Source organism: Oncorhynchus clarkii, chromosome 4, assembly GCF_045791955.1.
Source record: "Oncorhynchus clarkii lewisi isolate Uvic-CL-2024 chromosome 4, UVic_Ocla_1.0, whole genome shotgun sequence".
Lineage (NCBI taxonomy): Eukaryota > Metazoa > Chordata > Actinopteri > Salmoniformes > Salmonidae > Oncorhynchus > Oncorhynchus clarkii.
This window is the reverse complement of record NC_092150.1, coordinates 59,856,824-59,880,790: the sequence shown is the minus strand read 5'-3', so window position 1 is coordinate 59,880,790 and position 23,967 is coordinate 59,856,824. Positions and strand designations below refer to the sequence as shown.

At 40.9% G+C, this 23,967-nt stretch overlaps 2 protein-coding genes across 2 annotated transcripts in view; one reads left to right on the top strand and one right to left on the bottom strand.

The window, feature by feature from the left end:
- LOC139407751 (meiosis-specific protein MEI4-like) overlaps window positions 1-15,498 on the bottom strand; it is a 43,923-nt gene extending 28,425 nt beyond the window's left edge. The window contains exons 1-4 of the mRNA XM_071151610.1: window positions 15,267-15,498; window positions 14,695-14,946; window positions 11,953-12,527; window positions 2,199-2,330 (exon numbers count right to left, since the gene is read on the bottom strand). Of these exons, the coding sequence (XP_071007711.1) occupies window positions 2,199-2,330; window positions 11,953-12,527; window positions 14,695-14,946; window positions 15,267-15,306 (999 nt within the window). The 5' untranslated portion in view covers window positions 15,307-15,498. The remainder of the gene's footprint in view (window positions 1-2,198; window positions 2,331-11,952; window positions 12,528-14,694; window positions 14,947-15,266) is intronic.
- Window positions 15,499-21,330: 5,832 nt separating this feature from the next.
- Window positions 21,331-22,488, top strand: LOC139407752 (5-hydroxytryptamine receptor 1B-like). Its single transcript, XM_071151611.1, has one exon. The coding sequence runs from the start codon at window positions 21,331-21,333 to the stop codon at window positions 22,486-22,488; it is 1,158 nt and encodes a 385-aa protein (XP_071007712.1).
- Window positions 22,489-23,967: the final 1,479 nt, after the last annotated feature.

The following is a 23,967-nucleotide window of genomic DNA, read 5'->3' as shown; positions in this document are numbered from 1 at the left end:
AAAAGAAGCCTGTTATGTCTCAATTTTCATGCAAACGTTCAACAGCACAGACAAGCTTGTAGAGCAAATTAAGCCTGTTGTTGTAATAATGTACCACAGTGCGACTGCAAGCCAGCAGCCCATTCTAAGTTATGTTAAATGCACCTCAATCCTTTCAACCGCATCATTGGGGATGCGATCCAAATGGCACCCTATTCCCTATATAGTGCACTACTTTTAACCAGAGCCCTATTGGCCCTAGTCAATAGTGGTGTCTTATAAAAGGGTGTCATTTGGGACACAGACAGGGACATCCATTCTCTGGGGGGTGAGGTACTATGCCGAGTAGAGCCCGACTGATGTGTTTTTGGGGTCCGATACCGATTCCAATATTTTGGGGGGTACAAAACTTACCGATACATCTGCTGATATACTGTTTTACGTGTAACTTTTCCACACGAGTTCTCAGAAATTGCCATCCAAAAGACCAATTGTCCAAAAAATATGCTTCAAATGTTGATTTCTTGCATTGTGACAATAATGAAACATTGCTATCTAAGTGTTCGGATAAGCATGAGATTCCCTTTTTTCATCCTATTTATTGAATATTGGTTATCGGTGGAATTATCGGCTGATACCGATATGTTTGTTAAAGGCCAATATCAGCCGATATCGGTGAACCAATATATCGGTCAGGCTATACTAATTAGCCAGTCTGGTGGCTAAGTCTTCAAACGGTAGAGGTCTTTACCAGCAATTTATCCAACACTTTTTCTACATTGACAGCAGAGGGGTCAAGTGCAAGGGCATAATGGCTTTGAAGAGGCACAAGTACTATGAAGTGTCAAGACCTCAATGTTAGAGGGGTACGAGGCAAGTCAACAGCCCCAAAAATTAAGTGAACAATTACAGGTCATCTGAATACATTATAACCAAATGACAGTGGTCTACAGTAGCAGCCACAGTGTACTTAAATAACTCAACAACAATGGTCTCAGCAAAGAAAAGGTCCTATAGTATTTAATAAACCAATGTCTAGGACTTTGCTTGCAGACAAAATGATGTGACAGAAATTCTCTTTTCTCATTCACTTGGTACAGCAGCACTGTGTTCTGCTTTTTGCTCAGGGCTGCTTAAATTAGGGCTTTTTCCCCCAATAGGATGAAGGAAAAACACACAAACTGTCTCTCTACAGTGGGAGTTGAGCGCCACGAGAAGGGAGAATAATCTGCTTTCAATTCCCTATTCACACATTTCTATTTTGCATGAGAGCTGGCGGCTGGGCTGTGTGTATACACTGGCTTTCAGAGGAGACGTGCCAGTCAAACAGCATCACCCACCACACCTTGTAAGCTACCTGAGACCAATGTTGTGACATGTAGGCTTGTGCAATATGCCCTGAGTGAGAAAGTTACAGACACCCAAATATCATACCACCAAGACATGCTAACACTATTACATTAAGAGTGGAGGTTAGCATTTTTGGGGGGGAGGGGGGGGGGGGGGTATGATAGTTGAATGAGAAAGTTAGACACACATCATTATTCACAATTCATTCAGGATCCGTAATCATGGTGGCATCCACATTAATGAAGAGTTTAGAAACATATTATATTATTATTTACAATAAAACTGACTCCAAAATGACACAATATATTATATACCATTAATTTCGATTGGGCACAAAATAATCTGAAACACAACCAAAACAAACAAGCAAATACTTCCAACAAATTTGTAGTCAAGCTTGATGTAGTCATTGCGTGCAATGAATATGGGATGAAATACTTAACGTTTTACTACTTGAAGTACATTTGTGCCAATACTTTTGGTCCCCTAAAATGGGGTGAATTTGTCTAAAAAGTAATGTAATCCTTAACGGTTCACCCGATATGGATGAAAATACCCTAAAATTAAAGCTGACAGTCTGCACTTTAACCTCATAGTCATTGTATCTTTGGATATGTATCATTCATATCCAAAGTGCTGGAGTACAGAGGCAAAACAACAAAATACATGTCACTGTCCCAATATTGGCTCACTACATATGCATAATAAACAGTACTAAACATAATTAAATTCAATGATTTAACTCATCCTATACAAACCTGTAACATCCTCCCTTCCCCCACCCCAGGTCTGTGTGGAGAGTGTTGGCAAACAAGAGGTGTGTGTGTGTGTGTGTGTGTGTGTTTGTGTGCACGTGTCCTGGTCCTTACCTGGCAGGTGATCCAGAGGTGTTCTGCCAGCCGGTTGATCTCAGACAGCACATGACGGATGAGCAGGGACCTAAGCAAGTTGCTCCCTCCCAGCAGGATCAAACACTCCGTCAGCCTCTCCTGAACCTGGAACTGATGCAGACCAGAGGGAAACACATAAAAAAACAGCACGGTAACACCACCAACCCCCATATTCTTTCAATTAACTAGGGCTGTCCCCAACCCCCAAAAAATCTTGGTCAACCAAAAGTTTTGTTCTTTCGACCAATCAATTGGTGTATTTTTGCATATATAGACACATCATATGTGTTTTAATAAAACCAACTATATATATTGAGCTTGTCTGATGCTTTAAGCCGGTAATAGACTATACTAGAAGTCGGTAACCTTTCTCATTTGCCAATATATCGTATTATTTATACTGATCTGCGTGCCAGTTATGGTTTTCATATGCACATTTTCGTGGAACAATTTCATTTCATTTAAAACATCGTCTTCATATCTCCAAATCATTGTCATGTGGTTAATTAGAATTCTATCCTAATCTAAATGAAAATGATACAAACCTAAAAAGTCCCTTCTATTGCCATCGTCAACTATGTAAAAATAGCCTATATAGAGGCAACAAATAAAAACATTGCAACCTGCAGGTAGAAAATATCCTGATAAAGAAAAAATATCCTAAAAATCACATTTGCTATACATGGCCTGTCTGCAACGAACTTGAAACATTGTATAAATTATTAACTTGGGTTCAGCCAGAAGCTTGCACTAGCGAACTTGCTATATAAAATATTCTGGGCCCTCAGTTTCCCATGCAAGTGAGTTTGAGACAGACACAGCTGTAGGCTATTTGCGCAAGGGATAAGAAGCAGTGCTTGACTTGGGCAGGAGCTCACCGGAGCTGAGCACTGGCACCTCAAATGTTCTACTCCTGTTCCTCTTATAGAATATTATCTCAAAAGTATTGTGGAGTTACTACATTGAGTAAATATTGTCATTGTCAATGGGTGTAAAAACAGACTTTGTTTGCTTGCTGTTTGAGGTGAAGAAAACTTTAAGTTGAGCAGCTCCACAGCTCATTAGTGGTGGTGTGTTAATCCAATCAGAAATACTTTTAGATCCCTAAACAGGCACATTTATATGCCTACATTTGCGTGCAGGCCAGGTAGCCTCTAGGCCTATATACTTCTACGCGTAATCAGGTGTGCGTCCTTACTCAACATTGTCTTTTGTTTGGAGCGCTTCTGTTAATGACTAAATTGAATTGACAAAACTCTAAATGGAATGAAATAAACCAAAACTTGTTTCTCACAAGAGTAGCATAGATTGTGCGCTATGCAATCAATGTGTCTACTCCGACAATGAGAACCTTAAGACTGGAATAATAATATATTGAATACATTAACAGAAATTACCATAACCAAACAAACATTGTAGATTAGAAATTATAGGAATTAAAGGTAAATGTACGACTGGTGATATATGTAATGGGGGAATTACATATATTCCTAACAACCACCTGCGAACAATTCACACAATGAAGTTAAGAAACAATGAATGTGCACAAATTGGCGGGAGAGAGCGCATTCCTGGAGAGCACTGTGCATCTGGGCGCTGCAGGGTCAATCCAATGTCTGCATTGGCCATGCCGAATTTACGGTGATACAGACTCAGCAGAAATCAGGGCATTCATACTTCTTGAGCGTCGCAGAGCAGGTCAAAGCTGTGAAGTGAGTTTGTGTTTATACAGGATGTACCGCCCCCACCTCCCGTCACCCAATCATGTCAATGCGGTGCTATACAGAGCCCTCTGCATTGTTACTACATTTGGGAGGCGAATGGCGATGCGGTACGGAGGTTCGGCAATTGCCTCACACCCTCCACACGGAGCCTCCACCACATTTTCAGAACAAGCATAAATTGTCTTTTAGTCTAGGCCTCCGCAATGGAATAGTTCACAGAGATGGCGCATATATATATATATATATATATATAAGCTTAAGTTCCTTGCTCAGAACATGAGAACATATGAAAGCTGGTGGTTCCTTTTACCATGAGTCTTCAATATTCCCAGGTAAGAAGTTTTAGGTTGTAGTTATTATATTATATATTATATTATTATTATATTACTATTTCTCTCTATACAATTTGTATTTCATTAACCTTTGACTATTGGATGTTCTTATAGGCACTTTAGTATTGCCAGTGTAACAGTAACGTTATAGCTTCCGTCCCTCTCCTCGCCCCTACCTGGGCTCGAACCAGGAACACATCGACAACAGCCACACCCATGCAGAGCAAGGGGAACAACCACTTCAAGTCTCAGAGCGAGTGACGTTTGAAACGCTATTAGCGCGCACCCCGCTAACTAGCTAGCCATTTCACATCGGCTACACCAGCCTAATCTCAGGAGTTGATAGGCTTGAAGTCATAAACAGCGCAATGCTTGATGCACAACGAAGAGCTGCTGGCAAAATGCACAAAAGTGCTGTTTGAATGAATGCTTACGAGCCTGCTGCTGCCTACCACCGCTCAGTCAGACTGCTCTATCAAATCATAGACTTAGTTATAACATGATAATACAAAGAAATACGAGCATTAGGTCATTAATATGGTTGAATCCGGAAACTATCATCTCGAAAACAAGACGTTTTAACTTTCAGTGAAATACGGAACCGTTCCGTATTTTATCTAACGGGTGGCATCCATTCGTAAAAAAAAAAAAAAATGCCAAATTGGTGTCCAAAAATACAGATTTCCGATTGTTATGAAAACTTGAAATCGGCCCTAATTAATCGGCCATTCCGATCAATCGGTTGACCTCTATTCTACATTGTAGAATAATAGTGAAGACATCCACTATGAAATAACACATGCAATCATGTAATAACCGAAAAAGTGTTAAACAAATCTAAATATATTTTAGCCACCCTTTGCCTTGATGACAGCTTTGCACACTCTTGGCATTCTCTCAACCAGCTTCATGAGGAATGATTTTCCAAAAGCCTTGAAGGAGTTCCCACATATGTTTAGCACTTGGTGGCTGCATTTCCTACAAGTGTATGTGCAGTCCAACTCATACCAAACCATTGGGTTGAGGTCGGGTGATTGTGGAGGCCAGGTCATCTGATGCAGCACTCCATTACTCTCCTTCTTGGTCAAATAGCCCTTACACAGCCTGGAGGTGTGTTGTGTCATTGTCCTGTTGAAAAACAAATGATAGTCCCACTAAGTCCAAACCAGATGGGATGGCGTATTGCTGCAGAATAAAATCGCAAATTTTCGACTCAGACCAAAGGACAGATTTCCACCGGTCTAATGTCCATTGCTTGTGTTTCTTGGCCCAAGCAAGTCTCTTCTTATTGGTGTCCTTTAGTAGTGGTTTCGTTTCAGCAATTCGACCATGAAGGCATGATTCGCGCAGACTGTGTGAGTCAGGCCTTCATGGTTGAATTACTGCAAGTAACCACAACTAAACGACACCAACAAGAAGAGACTTGCTTGGGCCAAGAAATATGAGCATTGGACATTAGACTGGTGGAAATGTGTCCTTTGGTCTGGAGTCCAAATTGGCGATATTGTGAGAAGTGGTGTGGATGAACGGGTGACACTGAATGGTGTAGGGGTGCTTTGCTGGTGACACTGTCTGTGATTTATTTAGAATTCAAGGCACACTTAACCAGCATAGCTACCACAGCATTCTGCAGCAATCCTCAATACATCTGGTTTGGGCTTAGTGGGACTATCATTTGTTTTTAAACAGGACAATGACCCAACACACCTCCAGGCTGTGTAAGGGCTATTTGACCAAGAAGGAAAGTGATGGAGGGCTGCATCAGATGACCTAGCCTCTACAATCCCCGGACCTCAACCAAACTGAAATGTTTTGGGATGAGTCGGATCGCAGAGTGAAGGAAAAGAAGCCAACAAGTGCTCAGCATATGTGGGAACTACTCATGACTGTTGAATGTTGAAAAAGCATTCCAGGTGAAGCTGGTTGAGAGAAAGCTATCAAGACAAAGGGTTGCTATTTGAAGAATCTCAAATTTAAAATATTTCATTTGTTTAACCCTTTTTTGATTGCTACATGATTCCATATGTGTTATTTCATAGTTTTGATGCCTTCACTATTAGTATACAATGTAGAAAATAGTCAAATTAAGAAAAAGTCTTGAATGAGTAGGTGTTCTAAATCTTTTGACCGGTAGTGTACACAATCCATGTCTCAATTGTCTCAAGGCTTAAAAATCCTTCCTTAACCGGTCTCCTCCCCTTCATCTACGCCGATTGAAGTGGACTTAACAGTAAGGGATCATAGCTTTCACCTGGATTCACCTGGTCAGTCTATGTCATGGAATACACTCAGTGTATAGCTAGGCTACTGGCAATTTGTTTTGAACAGCGTACGAGAACGGTTGTACTATAATATCATCCCTGCACAGTATGCAGGGCTATGCTATGCAATAGGCTACCGTAAACACTATGATACAAGATGTATTCAGATTTCAGACTATAGGCCTAAGGTTTTTCGATATCGCAAAGAGAACAAGCTGGACAAATTGTAGGTCTTCACATAAGATAGAGGTAATAACTGAGCACCCTAAGAGAAAAGGGAGCCATGATAATAAGTGAGACTACTATGTGACCAGACAGAAAACTAAACTTTGTGCTATTCTCAGTTGAAATAAAATACTGTCATGAAATAATATCACCTTATAGTCTTGAGCCTTTTACGCTATGAGAGTGACATTTGACTGGTGCCTCTGGGGAGTCACGATATTCCATTTAATCTAGGCGCGTCACCTTCATGACTAGAGTAGACTGGCCCCTAGACAGCTGTGAAGCCATTACAGACAGACAGGGCCAGGTAAAGATTCAGACATAAGGGCCTCAGCATTAACCATAGAATCTCAATCTAGTTCTGTCTTCTGTGGCATTACCATCATCACCCAGGTTGAGGGCTGCAGTCGGTGTAAATGATATCGCCTACCTATTTCACGTCCCCAGATGAAATACCCAGTCCAAATTATTTGACAGTATGTCAGCTATTGAGAGAGGCCTCTATAGCGTATTTCATCATCATCGTCTTGATGGTAACAGTTCATCTCTTTTCACATTGCTAGGGAATGAAGCGTGCATTTGAAGTCAAGATAGAGATTTAAGCCTAATAAAAAATTGCAGGCAGATTGCAGATTGCAGCACAGTTTAGAACCGGAATAAAAATACAACATATTTTTCAATTAAGGATTTCCTCCTTGAGGATGCTGATAACCATTCAAGCTTTTGTTAGTTGTTATAAACCAAACCACCAATTCATAACATAGTAAACACATTAACACACTTCCACATGTGTGAAATAGGAAGAAGAAAAATTACGCCCACATTTAGTTACTCAGCAGAATTAACTAACACAGCTCGAGCCAGCAATAGGATGGGATCTGGTTTAATTTACAGTTTTTTTTTAATTGAAATTAATCAACTTGAATGAAATGAGGGTTATAAATATAAAGTCACATCACTGAAGGATCCTATTTCCACAACTGCAAATGACATCAATAAGCTCCAGTAGCATCAGCGTCATCCCAAAGCAGAGGAGACAGCTCCTATTACGCTAATTACAGGATGGAGCTGGAAATCATTTAAACAACTCCTTCGGTATCTCTGATGCCTCCATCTCAAAAAAAGAATACTCTGCAGCAGTGATGCTCCTCCTGCTGAAACGGCATACAGCCTACTCTTCCTCAGTCACTCAAGCTGTGTCAGTGATCAGCCTTCTGAGCAGTGAGCAGCCTTCATTTGCATGGAAATGACCCAAAGGCCGACTGCTGTTTGGCTTGATACAGGCAGCCGGAGTAAAAATTACCTGGCTAATGACTTTATTCACCGGCAATATCAGTCAGGCATGAGGTGAATAGAATTGTTTTTCTTTACAAACACAATCAAGGATGTCTGGAGTGATGTGAGTCACAAAAGGCACCCTAAGGACACTGGTCAAAAGTAGTGCATTCTATAGGGCAGTTCTTAATCCTGGTCCTGGGGAATCAGCAACAGAATGACAGAAACTGCATCCCAAATAGAACCATATTCCCTATAGCAGTGTTTCTTAATCCTGGTCTTGAGGACCCAATGGGGTGCACATTTCTGTGTTTGCCTTAGCACTACACACCTGATTCAAATCATCAAAGCTTGATGAGGAGTTAATCATTTGAATCAGCGGTGTAGTGCTAGGGCAAAAACAAGAATGTGCACCGCTTCGGGTCCACAAGACCAGGATTAAGAAACACTGCTATAGGGAATATGGAATGTAGCCTCTGTTATTCTGCCGCTGATTCCTGAGTCCTACAGACAGAACAGGGCTGAGGAGCTTAGTCCCTGTCACAGCAGTAGAGGACTTTGCATCATGCCCTCCTGTCCCAAAGCTACAGCCCAATTTCAGCAGTCTGTGATTCATACGCACAGAGGCACAGAGTGCTGCAGGTTCGTCCTGGTCCGGATCATTCACTGTCCTGTAAATGGCCATGTGAAAGAGAGTTACAGCGGTATTCTATGGTGCTCTCCTCCGAACAAGCCACTTTAGTTCGGACTTTCTTATTGTCGTATTTTACACCAGAAACTATTGGGCCAAAGGAGTGAGGGCACCCGCTTGGAGAGAGTTTGAGAGCCTACTAAAATTGTTTCCCTGGGCACTTGTTTGTCCTGTTTTCATTATAAATGACTTAACAATCAATGTATTACGCAGTCCTAAATTGCAGGTCCACTCAACCATGCTGCACCACTTCACGCCAACATGTTGGCTTGTTGCTGATGCCCATGGGCACATGACAAGTTTAAAATATTTCAGAATTGTGATAGTTTGACACAGCCAATTGTTCTCTATATTAAGATAAATCAAAGTTAGCTTTCCTCCCTTGTCTTTTTATGAACATGAGATTTTAATAGTCATGGCATAATGGCAAACATTTTACAGCAAACATTGATCCTATTTGTCAAAGCATTACACTTTGCCAACACTCAGCCAAACACCAGCTTAGTGCACAATGGAAAGGAAACTCTTCTCAGGGACTTTGTGAGGAGGGGCTTCCACAAACAAACAAATCCCTATCCAAACTTTCAGGCTTCGATTTGATTAACAGAGACAAATTGACAGATTTTTTTTTTAAGGAACTATATATATATATATATATTATATTCATAAGGAAACTTGATGTCAATTAATTTGATATCATAACTTCTCTAACCTTTCAACAAAGGTCATTATTGAGTAGTTTGCACTTGAGAATAAACTGTCCCAGACTGCCTCAAACTGTGTTGTGTACCGTGAATACTGGTGATGTCACGCCCTGACCGTAGAGATCCTTTTTATTCTCTATGTTTGGTTAGTTCAGGGTGTGACTCGGGTGGGAATGTCTATCTTTTCTATTTCTTTGTTTTTGGCCGTGTGTGTGTGTGTGTGTGTGTGGTTCCCAATCAGAGGCAGCTGTCTATCGTTGTCTCTGATTGGGGATCACATATAAGTTGTCATTTTCCTTTTGGGTTTTGTGGGATCTTGTTTTCTGTTCAGTGTCTGTACCTGACAGAACTGTGCGCTTTCGTTATTTTGTTTGAGTGTTTTTTTTTTATAATAAAAGTATCATGAACACTTTCCCCGCTGCGCTTTGGTCCACTCTTCTACCAACGAGAGCTGTTACAGGTGATGCAGAAACCATTGCAATGATTTAGGCTATTCCACTCTGAAATACTGGTGGCAGGTGCAGGCAACATGGCTGTGAGGGTTTTGTACACACTGTATTACGATTGGGAAAACATTCTGTACTCTCTAGACTAGAGCAGCCATGACTGTTCCTCCTTGACTGACATTAAGCTGACTTCTAGCTTATATGTTTTCCCTCTTGACTGACTGGTCATCAATCTACCGTCCCGCTAAATAACAGTAACCTTGAGGACATGCTAAAGACGCAGAGACCAAAGCGTGCTAGGTGTCACAAATGCTACTCTATTTCCTATACAGTGCACTACTTTTGATCGTGGACACTGGTCAAAAGTAGTGCACTAAAAAAAGAGTATGGTAGCACTTGGGATACAGTGTTTGCAAATATCTAACGGAACTTTAGCCAGACATGTTTGAGAGCTCCCAATGGAAATCATTCTATACATTATTTACACTATACATTATTTACATTTACACTCGCCCTCGGATCCCCCCCCCCCCCCCCCACACACACACACACACACACACACACACACACACACACACACACACACACACACACACACACACACACACACACACACACACACACACACACACGAGTATACAAAATCTATATTTATTTTTTTTACTCCGTTCGGGTCTCAACTTACTGTTGCGAGTTAGAATAGTAGAATACACAAGGTGCAATTTCGAAATTTGTGCATCAGCAGTTTTTCTTTTGTTATGTCAGTCACCGAGAGTCACTCAACTAGCCCATATCAGCTAAAATGTTTAGATTGTTAGTCTAGCGGCCATATATCTAAACATAGTAATCATGGTCAGGGCATGTTGGCAGCACAACTGCAGCCCCTAGTGATGAATTCAGATTAATTGTGGCCCCCACCCCCATCAAAGTTGCCCATCCCTGACCTAGCCTATACGGACGGACAACATACTGTCTATTTGGGGATAATGGAAATGCTATGACACATTAGTCTCTGGTGACAGATTTGTTTCTGGGTTCCAGCCAAGACTAACATGCAAACTGCTGGCCATTCATATAATCAGGTAACCAAAATAACTATGATTCAGCAGCCTCTCAACCAATGGTCCAACTACTGGAAGTTGTTTGGTACAACAATCACCATAATGCTTTACGCCAGGTAAGAATCTTTCAAGCAGTTTTTCAGGAAATCCAAAGCGACTTGTGGCTAGATTTGTAATAACAATTGGCCTAAAAGCAACATATAACCTCCCACCTATTAATCTTCATTCGGAAAGGGACAACACGCCCTTCACAACTCAACTGTGACAGCATTTATTCAAGCCTGCTGACACTAAGGTGATTGTCTGTCCCCTCAGAAGCTAATAAGTATTGGTGCTGCCAGTCATATCTCATGATTAGTCATAACAGTGGGTGTGGTGGCGTTCCCCATTTTATCTCACTTGTTTCTCCATGCTCTCATTTCCTTCCTCCTACAGTCTCAGTGTATATTAATGTTACTGTGCATTAAAACAGAAAATTGTCTGTCTTCAATTTACACTGAACAAAAATATAGACGCAACATGCAACAATTTCAAAGATTTTACTGAGTTACAGTTCATGTAAGTAAATTAGTCAATTTAAATAATTTCATTAGGCTCTAATCTATGGATTTCACATGGCTGGGAATACAGATATGCATCTATTGGTCACAGATACCTTAAAGGTAGGGGCGTGAATCAGAAAACCAGTCAGCTGGTGATATGATCATCTATAAACCTCAATGCCACTTTGATGACTGTAATTTCTTTCTGAGGGTAATGAAACATACAGGCTGTTATTCTGGACTGCATACTAAGAACAACTGAACTCATCAATCTCCGGTCAACTTGATATTACATTTAGCCATGCTATGATCATCCAAACTGTAAGTGAGACTAGGACTGCGAACCTCTCGCTTTGGATTTTAATGTCTGGTGTTACCTCCTAAAGGAAGTATATTTTAAACACCTACACAAATATAGTACTGTAAAACATATTGTCATTAATACACTACGATATGCATTATGTTCTCTTACCCTGTTGAGCTGGCCGTTGCGTAATAGAACATCAGTGAGCTCTTTCAGGGAATCTTCCATGCCTGTCACAAATAGCTGGGAGGGCTGTCTGTGGGAGAGCCAGTGATCCACTGCCTGGGCCGCCACCCGGGACGCCTGCAGGAGCAGTGAGCGTGGGGGCAGGGGTCTGTCATCCCTACTAGCAGACACCACACAGGACAGCAGCTGGCACACCGAGTCTGCCACCACGGACCTGTCCTTGTCCCTGTCCAGGCTAAACCCTCCAGCCTCCGCACCCATTGCCTCCCACTCCACCCTGTTCAGCCCACACAGGCTCTGGAGAAACTGCATGTGGAGCAGCATGGCCTTCCCACGAGGGTCTGCCTCACACAGGCTGGAGAATGGGATCTGGGGGGGTGTGGTGGTGACAGGTGGGAAGGCGGGCTGGGCACTGGGTTCTGCAGAGTCTTGAGTGGGCAGAAGTGTCTCTGTGTTGTTCTCCATCCCACAGCCGGAGTCCATGTCTGAGTTGAGCGGATCTTTCACCAAGCCCGGCCCCATGAAGTCCTGAGAGAGCAGGTCCATGAAGCCATCTCCTGCAGGTTGCACCAAGTAGGACATGAGCTTCATCACTATGCATATCTCATTGTCAGCTTCATTATACTCTGTGTCACTGAATTAAGCATTAGGCCCTATAATTAAAACACCCTCAGTTTTCACACAATTAGCTTTGTCATTAAACTCCATTCAATTATGTCTCTCTCGCCTTTTAAGTAATTCACCACCACCTTGTGTAATTTCATATAGGTCTAATTCTTACTTGTTTTGCACATCAACGGGCCTTGTTTCCAAAGCAACCTTGTGTGTCCATGATGCTCAACTTCATTAATGAGCAAGCCGCTCATTGGCCACAATGGCCTTCAGTTCAATAATACAGTCGTGGCCAAAAGTTTTGAGAATGAAACAAATATTAATTTTCACAAAGTCTGCTGCGTCAGTTTGTATGATGTCAATTTGCATATACTCCAGAATGTTATGAAGAGTGATTAGATGAATTGCAATTAATTGCAAAGTCCCTATTTGCCATGCAAATGAACTGAATCCCCAAAAAACATTTCCACTGCATTTCAGCCCTGCCACAAAAGGACCATCTGACGACATGTCAGTGATTATCTCGTGAGTGTTGACGAGGACAAGGCTGGAGCTCACTCTGTCATGCTGATTGAGTTTGAATAACAGACTGGAAGCTTCAAAAGGAAGGTGGTGCTTGGAATAATTTTTCTTCCTCTGTCAACCATGGTTACCTACAAAGAAACACGTGCAGTCATCATTTCTTTGCACAAAAAGGGCTTCACAGGCAAGGATATTGCTGCCAGTAAGATTGCACCTAAGTCAACCATTTATCGGAGCATCAAGAACTTCAAGGAGAGCGGTTCAATTGTTGTGAAGGAGGCTTCAGGGCTCCCAAGAAAGTACAGCAAGTGCCAGGACGGTCTCCTAAAGTTGATTCAGCTGCGGGATCGGGGCACCACCAGTACAGAGCTTGCTCAGGAATGGCAGCAGGCAGGTGTGAGTGCATCTGCATGCACAGTGAGGCGAAGACTTTTGGAGGATGGCCTGGTGTCAAGAAGGGTGGCAAAGAAGCCACTTCTCTCCAGGAAAAACATCAGGGACAGACTGATATTCTGCAAAAGGTACAGGGATTGGACTGCTGAGGACTGGGGTAAAGTCATTTTCTCAGATGAATCCTCTTTCCGATTGTTTGGGGCATCCGGAAAAAAGCTTGTCCAGAGAAGACAAGGTGAGCTCTACCATCAGTCCTGTGTCATGCCAACAGTAAAGCATCCTGAGACCATTCATGTGTGGGGTTGCTTCTCAGCCAAGGGAGTGGGCTCACTCACAATTTTGCCTAAGAACACAGCCATGAATAAAGAATGGTACCAACACATCCTCCGAGAGCAACTTCTCCCAACCATCCAGGAACAGTTTGGTGACGAACAATGCCTTTTCCAGCATGATGGAGCACCTTGCCATAAGGCAAAAGTGATAACTAAGTGGCTCGGTGAACAAAACATTGATATTTTGGGTCCATTAATTGACAGCATGCCAGGGTGAATTGCAGAAGTCTTGAAAAAGAAGGGTCAACACTGCAAATATTGACTCTTTCCATCAACTTCATGTAATTGTTAATAAAAGCCTTTGACACTTATGAAATGCTTGTAATTATACTTCAGTATTCCATAATAACATCTGACAAAAATATCTAAAGACACTGAAGCAGCAAACTTTGTGGAAATTAATATTTGTGTCATTCTCAACTTTTGGCCACGACTGTACACCCCACCCCGGCTGATAGCTAAGGTATGAAATCTAGGCTCCACTCCTCATGTAGACATTGTAATCCAATCCATGCTGAGCAGTCCTTTACTAACTGAAAATATGCTACATTTAAATGAGCATGAATCCTACTGTTCTTCAATTGAACAAAATAATAAAACTGGGAGGCTATTTACTGTGACAGTACACTGCTGTAGCCCTATCCAGAGGCACAGATATCTAATTCTAAATGCATTGCTTTGGACCTATCCAGCAGACCTAACGTACAACGGGCCTACTGAGTATACTGTATTCACATGTGATGGACCAATAGAAGACACATTTTTATTAAATTAAATGTCTAGCATAGGGTATATGCTATTAGTCACACTTTAAAGGACTGATGGTTAACTAGTTACTAACTAGCAGAGGATGAATGAGACCCACCACCAGCTTCTGTTCCACTGGTGTTCTTTGGCTTTGAGAACATCTGGGTGAGAAGGAGCTTTTGACGCATTCTGAGCACTTCCTCCTGCAGCCTCTGAGCTTTGGTCTTCCAGGCCTCAGTCTGGCTATTCAGCTTGTTGGCCAAATGTTCCGCATGCTTCCGACCACTTATCCCGGGGGGTTTACTCTTTATTATGGCAACAGCCACGACAAGTTTAGCTTTTCTAAGACCCCATTCCGCGGTGTCTGTCCCTGAAAGCAAGGGGAAACAATCATGTTGTTGTGTTCATTTAGCTAGCTAGCTATGCATCTTCTAGTCTCGTTCGACACCAGACACTCCTGCCTATGCGCAATTAGCCATCTTCCTCCACAATATTGGCGCTAACGTTAGGAGCTAACCGTCTGCCCAATGTTTGCAAGAAGTAGCTTAACTAGCTAGCCCATCAATGTCACTATAATTGGCTGCCTAACATTGGGGAATGGTAAACACACGTTGCGTTAAAACGAACAAGCAGGCAAACACAACATCACACTAACAAGCTAGCTAGCCAAAGTTAGCTATGCAATTTTACCATTGGTAGCCGGACTTCGCTCAATTTTGTGATCCATCATTCAAGCCGAGTTCATAAAAACCTGAGGCGGATTACCCCAAGGTATTGGTATTTTTACTAACTTCATATAGTTAGCTAACTTGGCTAGTCACCCTAGTTACTCTTGTTCTCGTTGTATTGTGAAAATATCGGATATGATGCCTGCCTGAACGAGCACGCTCGGTGGCTAACTAGGCCATTGTTACCAGTAGTTAGCCTCTCGCGCATGATGATCGCTGTCAATCATATGAAAGCGCGTGTGCATGAGACTGACCAAACCTGCGATATGTTTTAATGAACATATCCAGTACTTTCAATTTATTAATTGAAGTATGAGTCCTGGATTTTGGCCCTTTGTCTCGCAACCGAACATCAAACGTCACTAATTTAGAAGAAGAAAAAATCTATATAATTTGTCCCGTATTTCAGTCAGACATTCAGACCTCTCTTGCAGTCGCGTTGCGCGTATTAAAATATATATCATAAGGATGTGGTAGCGTAAGCCAACTGATGATGTTAAACGCATCTCCAATCGTTGTTGAGCTCTGATATGCTGTGCAGCGCAAGATGAGACGTAGGCCAACGTCATAGGCCTATCGTCAACCAATCATATTTCTCAAATCCTTTAGGGCTAAATTCCAGCTAAAGTTGGAGAGGACAGTTCAGCCTAACTAGTGTGCTTTTAGTGAAGAGCTACAAAAGTAAGTAAATAGCCATATTAAACTGAAAGATATGAGGTAAATTAGTCAAACATGTGAGGCTCTCCATGCTTATTAGATGCTCATTCAACATATTTTCTGCTACTTCACTCAATCCCCTTTTAAAAATCTCCTTTCCTAACTGTTTTAAAAACAACCAGAAATGTTTCCTTGGCCAAATATTCCCAGATTTTCATAAAACAGCCACATAGGTGGTCGGGCAAAAGAGGCAAAAGAGTAGGCTAGGGGCGCTTCAATTGCTTGTTCGTTTCAGCGGACTGCGGGGGTGTAGTGCTACCATAGCACCCGCCACTTCTCACAATGGTGCTCGTTTAGTAAAGTTAGATCAAAGCTGAATCAATGTCTCGGAAGATCACATAATGATTAATTGGTGTTCTACATAACCAAATATAAAGGTATGATGTTACTGTTACACCAAAAACACCACCTTATTCTTATTAGGTTTAAGGATGGTCAGCTGAATAGTAAATATATATATATATACCGATAGACTCATTATATATATATATAAAATGAGTCTATCGGTACCATCTTTGAGAAATGATAGTGGGACTACTATCACTATTATTCGAGTCACAAGAAAGTCACAAGACCCGAGTCTCAAGTAGAACAAACAGGTCAAGACTCGAGTCAAGCCCAAGTCATGCTTTCTAAGAGTCTCAAGTCTAGTAAAATATATATATATATATATATATATACATACAATGACTTGTTCAAATACACATCTTTGTCTATTTATTGAGGCTACCAGACAGCCCATTTCATTATTTTGTCTACAACACATTTTGATTAGCCCATGTCATTTTAAAATAGGGACCTTGTAACAGTCGTAAGGGCATGAAATCAGCAGAAGGCAATGCAAGTTGACGTGCTCATAGTGTAAATGTATTTATAGGTCTTGGTGATCCAATGGTAAAAACGCCATTTCATTCAAAATATACAAGTAGATTTACCAAATATACATGGGCAATAGCCCAAAATAAATAGCCTTAGGACAGGTTAAACCGGATACAATCTGAACGGACATAGCTAGAGGGCAAGACTGAACAGCCTCCCCTTGAGAAACCAAATCGAATCTGTCTAACAGGAGCTCAAACAGGTAGGCCTGCATAATATAAACACTTGGCCCCCAGGACCACACAATTACCCAATTGACAATTACAACCAATACATTGGTTCTACAATGTAAAAGGCCATTTCCACATCCACATACATTGGTACATTCGTCTTAATCAGACTTAATGATTATTCATTATATTTCAACACCATGCATACATGGAACAATAATGTTCTCTTATTCAACTTTCTGACTCCAAAGCGTGGAGCGCAGGCCACGCACTGAGGAGCGCGCTCCTTATGAACAACAAAAATTACAGAATGGACACAGACGCACATAACTCTGGCATAACCCGGGAAATATAAACAAAGGAAATCATACATTGAATTAAATGAACATAACTTTTACCTCATGGGTCTTAGGAATGTGCATGTGCACTATAAACATCGAGCCCACTCAGAGCAGGGTAACAAATGGTTGGCTAAATGGAAATGTGTCGTAGGCCTATCAAACATGAAACAGAAATGTCTATGTAGGCCTATTAAAAATTGTATAGAAATATGTTGCAATACACGGTACAGGGACGGAATGATGAAACGCTAGCAATTATTGTAGTATTAGATGGAACATAGATTCACCTCATAGGGCCTATGCATTTAAACATGGAAAGCAAACGCAAACATTTCAACAAGAGCACATAAAGCACCTTCCAGTGGTGGAAGTTTGGAGAGTGCATGTGAAGAGCCGCGCCTATGGTGCATCTTCGCCAGAGTAATAATTTTAACAAAAAATTCAAAAATGCAAGCTTCATAAGTAAATGATCAATTTCAAGTAATTGTTACATACCAAATGACCAGTGGGCATATGCTAGTAATTGTTGTCCCATTGCTGGTGCGTTTGCAAAGTAAACAGTTAATATTCTTGGTCACCATTTTTTTTTGGAGCTGCATATTTCATTATTATGGCAATCCTCTCTTCCTACAATTTGACGTTTGTGCTGCAATGGAAATAGATCCTATAGCTGTACAGCAAATCAGCAATCTGTTCGCTAGCTCACCCGACCTGTGTTGATTGACAGTTTGCTGGTCCATTCAGACTACCGAGTGTGCGTTTCACCAGCCAATCTGTTGCAGATTTTTTTGCAAGGGCGATGTTGCTGGCTACTGTCTCTGGCTGCATGTATAGTTAGTTATCCACGTAGAGTCTGTGCCACAAAATTAGTTACAAAACCTGGCCAGATAGTTTTTATTCTTAGGCTACACTGACCCTGAAAAATCCTCCTATTGTCCTGCATTTGGGTATATTAAATGTGTTCACCCTACTCTTGACTGACAAATCCTTCTCATGGACAGAGGAGAGCAGCAAGGACACAGTCCCTGTCATACCAGACAATGATGGAACAAGACCGTGGCCAGCTTCAGGTAGACCTTTTACAGTCAAATACATTAACATTGTGATCAAGTGAAGAGATAAAAGATGGCCTTCTCAGTAACACCAGAGACCTACTGTTTTTTATCTCAAGTCTTGGGGAGAAGACTTTTGTCCCAGTCACAATGATGGTCTAATTTGGAGTAAATTGATCTGATGAAAGAAACGTATTGATTTGATCAAATAAGTTAAATCAGTGATATTCAGGGTTCTCAGCGCAAAGAAAGGATTCTAGGACATGTTTCAAACATTCAATCTAGCTTTGATAAATATGAATGATATAGCCTATTTTAATACAGATTCACTTGATTATGATTAATAATCATTTATTTAACTTGTACACACTTTTCATTACAGAAAATTATTTCAAAGCTCATAAAAAGCTAAACAAACAAACAACACATTTCAATTGAGATGGTAGAGACACTGAATGTCTCTATTTGGCTTAGGCTGAAAGCCTGGGAGTTAAGGCAGGTAGGATTGGAAAAGCATAGCTTTGACGGTGGAGGTACAGCCAGGAAGAAACAAAGACAGACTGACAAACAGGTCCTAAATTAGTACTTAATGATAATGTACAGTCACTATACATTAGTCATAATTAGCATTTAGGCTCACATCAATATCACAATCAGCTTTCGTGTTGCAAAGGCAAATTCTACACGATTGCAAAGTGTCTCTGTCAATAGAAATGCAATAAGCAACCGCTTGACCTTATTTTTCTCACTAGCAGATAAGAATGATTATTCTCTTCAGCAGATTTCACCATCCTTGACTCTGTTCAAGACCTGGGTTGGGGAAAGAGAATGAACCCCAGATATAATTTCATTGAAAATGACTGCCTAATAAAGTTTAATAATGACCCACTTAAAAGTTAAGTTGAGTTTAGAATGAAGGCATAAAATGGAGTAAAATCCAAGAAGCTTAATAAACTATAAAATCCCCAGTTGGTGTAGAGACATAGTTGCTTCAACTTCTTTACACAAAGATAACTCAAACCTTTTCAATATGCATTGCACAATTGATTTCCCCTATTATAGTGACTTGAGGGATTGTGAGGATAACTAATTTGAACACTAATAGATATCATCTTCTACAATTTATGCACCAACATATTAATCATTTACAAAGGTAATAACAAAGTTCACAAAGCCCATCTCAGTCTCAACTCTCTATTTTCATCTTGTGGAGATACAAAAAGACAGTCAGAGAAAGGCTATATGCCATACTCAAAGATATCCAAAAAGACAGGCAGAGTGGCAATGCCATTATGGTTTTCCATTGATTGATCATAGGATACATCTTTAGAATCTCCAGGCCAGCAGACTTTACCACTAGCCGGCCTCCGCCCAGTACCCTGCCCTGAACTTTAGTCACTGTTACTAGCCAGCTACCACCTGGTCCTAAACCCTGCACCTTAGAGACTGCTGCCCTATGTACATAGTCATTGAACACTGGTCACTTTAATACATACTGTTTTACCGACTTTAAATGTACAGAATATACTGTAGTCTAGTCAAGGCTCATCCTATATAACTACTGCTGTACACACCTTTTCTATTCATATACTGTCCGTAAAGTCTATACACACCATCATATACACATATATTTATATTCCGGATGCTCATCCCCATCTGTCTTAATTACTTTATTTAAATGTTTTGTATTTGTGTGTATTGTTTTGTATTGTTAGGTAGCCTATTACTGCACCGTTGGAGCTAGAACACAAGCATTTCGCTGTACCTGCGATAACATTTTCAAAATATGTGTACACTACCAATTTGATTTGATTTTGATTTGACATTGGTATTCATTATACGCCCTACAACACCTGTATTTTCATTTTCTAAAGAACAGAGCACAACCAGTATCGTATAGACTATAATAATATCACCAACAACATATCCAAGTACTATATAATCATCACAATGCGTGGCTTTCCCGGTTGAACTGATGACATTGTAACAAACTTCCGAAGAGGAGCTGTCCAAAGGTCCTTGCAGCGGACCGCCTGTGTGGAGCTATCCAAGGTGCTGATTGACACTTTTCTGGCGTTGCACTGCATCTCAATCAATGTTATGTGGCGGAATGCATTTGTAAATGTAAGATTTGTTTTATTATGTTATTAGTTAGGCCTATTTCAGATACCATAACCATATTTGCATGTAAAAATAGTTTAATAGCCCTTTTCTGGCTATGATTAATACTAAACCCAAGGGCATTATGACCCGGTGTATGAAACCACTTGCTCAGCCTTGAGAGACAGAGAGAGGAGGACCAGTGTGATATCTGTAGGGTTCTGCCAGCTCGAGCGTTCTCTATAAAACCAAGTGTGAAACCTCGCCCGCGCCCAACTTCTGAAGTGCCGCAGATCCAGCACAGTGGCTAGAAGAGCGGATTAACAGACTCAAAGAACAACAATAAAGAAAGCAAACTACTACAGATCATTATCATTCTTTAAATGTTTTTATCAATACTGTGATAGGCCTACATAATTAATAAATGCACGTTTAATTGGGCAAACTAACGACAATTCAATAATGGATAGAATGGGAAGTTTCTCATATCTACATTCCATTCAAAAGCTGAATGTATAACAAACAATAAAGTACATTAATGGGAAGTCAAGGCAAAGGATATTTCAAGAAGAAGGGTTCACATTTTTTTCTTGTGATTTTTGGATAATCAATGTGCGTCTGATGGACACCGAAGGGGATGGAGCTGCGCATAACCTGGAAAATGATAATAAATGCGACGTTTACGTTGGATAAGCAGTCCCTGTGCTCCTTTTTATGAAGGGTTTTCCTTCAAAGCTCAATGACATCTGTCAAAAGAGTGTCGAAGGATGGAGCGCGCCAGTCAGTTGAAGCCAACTTCTTTTATTTATGGAGAGTTCTGGAATATGTCAACCAATGATACCAATGTAAATGTTACGACTGAAGGAGAGGAGGTGGATAGTTTGGCTTTCCAAGCCGGTTTAGCATTTACATTATCTCTGATAACCTTTGCAACAACATTATCAAATGCATTCGTTATTGCTACTATTTATCAATCCAGAAAACTGCATACGCCTGCAAACTTTCTGATAGCATCACTCGCCCTGACAGACCTTCTAGTGTCCGTATTGGTGATGCCAATCAGCGCACTATACACGGTGAGTCAAACATGGACTTTGGGACAAGTTATGTGCGACATATGGTTGTCTTCAGACATTACGTGTTGCACCGCATCCATTCTTCACTTGTGCGTAATTGCACTGGACCGTTACTGGGCAATAACAGACGCGGTTGAGTACACCAAGAAGCGCACACCAGCGCGCGCAGCGGGGATGATCGCCACTGCCTGGGTGATTGCCATCTCCATCTCACTGCCGCCCTTCTTCTGGCGTCAGGTGAAAACGGACGAGGTTACCACTTGCAACGTGAATACTGATCACATTTTCTACACTATTTATTCCACTTTTGGAGCCTTCTATATTCCCACTTTGTTACTCATAGCCCTTTACGGTAGGATCTACGTGGAAGCCCGAAAGAGAATCTTGAAACAGTCGTCTAATAAACCGGGGAAAAGACTCACTTCTGCCCATTTGATAACAAACTCGCCGGGTACACATTCTGTGGCATCCACCACCTCTCTAAATTACGGGACGAACGAAGCCTCTTTCTGCGACGCTAATAGCTCAACTGCCAATGTGAACCATGTGAAAGTCATTGTATCCGACGCGCTCCTGGAGAAGAAGAGGATCTCCGCTGCCAGGGAAAGAAAGGCGACAAAAACTTTAGGGATCATTCTTGGAGCTTACATCATATGCTGGCTACCGTTTTTCATTTACACTTTAGTGGTTTCAGTCTGTGCGTCATGTTTCTATCCAGAATTATTTGACATATTCACTTGGTTGGGTTATCTTAACTCTTTAATAAACCCCATCATTTACACCATGTCCAATGAGGATTTCAAAAAGGCTTTCCACAAACTAATACGCTTTAGATGTTGCAGGTCCTGAAAATAAGCTACCTACCAGACAAAGGGTGCCAAACCCATTTCATTTTACTCAGCTACGTCAGCAGCACCACAAACTGCAGCTCTCCAATAATTACAGCATGTTAGCCTATTGCAGTATTGTATCTAGTATGTTTTCAAAAAGCCCAGGAACATGATATTATACTTCATAAGCCTATCTACATGGCCTGCAGGCAAGTTTGGGAACTTGGTTATTTTGCAAAGCAAAAATGTATTAATTAATCACTGACACCTATTCAGAAATAGGCTATATAGTCTGCTACCTTCCTTATGATTGGCAGTCAGTCATGAGATTACCACCCACCCAGGCTAAACAATTCATATTCCAACCTAAACCAGCAATAACTTTTTTGCGTTATTGGTATCAAGGTTAATATGTGTTGGATATCAATAGCTCTTTGACTTGGAGGAACAGAGGCTTAATATAACGTTTAATATTTAAACATTCATGGAATGCCTGCTGTATGACAGATTTAGAATCCGTCCCAAATGGTATCCTGATGGTATCCTGTTCCCAACATACAGTGTGTACTACTTTTGGTCAAAAGTAGTACACACTGTAGGGAACAGGGTACCATTCGGGACATATACTTATTGTAGGCTAACTCATGTGGGAATGATAAGCACAAATAGGTTCTGAGCCCTCTGGGAAGGCCCCTCCCCCCTTAGGAAAATAATAGTCAGTCACATCAAAAATCTTGGTGCCAACAGAGACCTTTCCTGTTCCACTTCTTGTATGTTTACTATTGTTCTAACTCTTTAATGAGATTAGCATGGATTTTATGATTAAACACCATCTCTCATTTAATCTCATGGTCAATGTAAAAATAATCAATTGACTATTATTTTTATTGTGAATAAGGTTGTTTACTTCAAACTGGACTATAAGCGGACTTCTTGTTTTATCAAACAAGCCTCAATCAAAGTATCTATATCTGTACGCATTGTAACGTGTGTATTTTTTTTGTGTGTAGTTTTTGTTATATTTTGCTATGGAGCTGCTTAAATTACCTGTGAGTTCACTCTGCTGCAACCTTCTGGGTATTACAAAATACTGCTGTTGGTAGAATTATACCAATCAAAGTCAAATATGACAGACAAGAATACAGACACCTAACATAATGTTTCAAAGATGTCTCAGCATTCCCTTTACATTCCAGGCTGCATGTGTTAAGTGCTAGATAAAATTGACAGAATTTACAGAAATAATAAGCTGTTGAAGATCCATTGAGATTTGATTGTTAAACATCACATTTTGACGAATACAACCACAGTAAACTACAGAGATGCAACAGCTAAGTACTCATGTAATGGAGGTTCTATTTGATCCAAATTGACTAATGCTGTACAATAAAGCTTCTCTGCTCATAAGCAATGCACTGTAATTGCATTGACTCTGCGAGTAGAGGTCCATCCCAGTGGAGTACAAATCACTTCTGCTATTGTGAAATACAAGAAATAA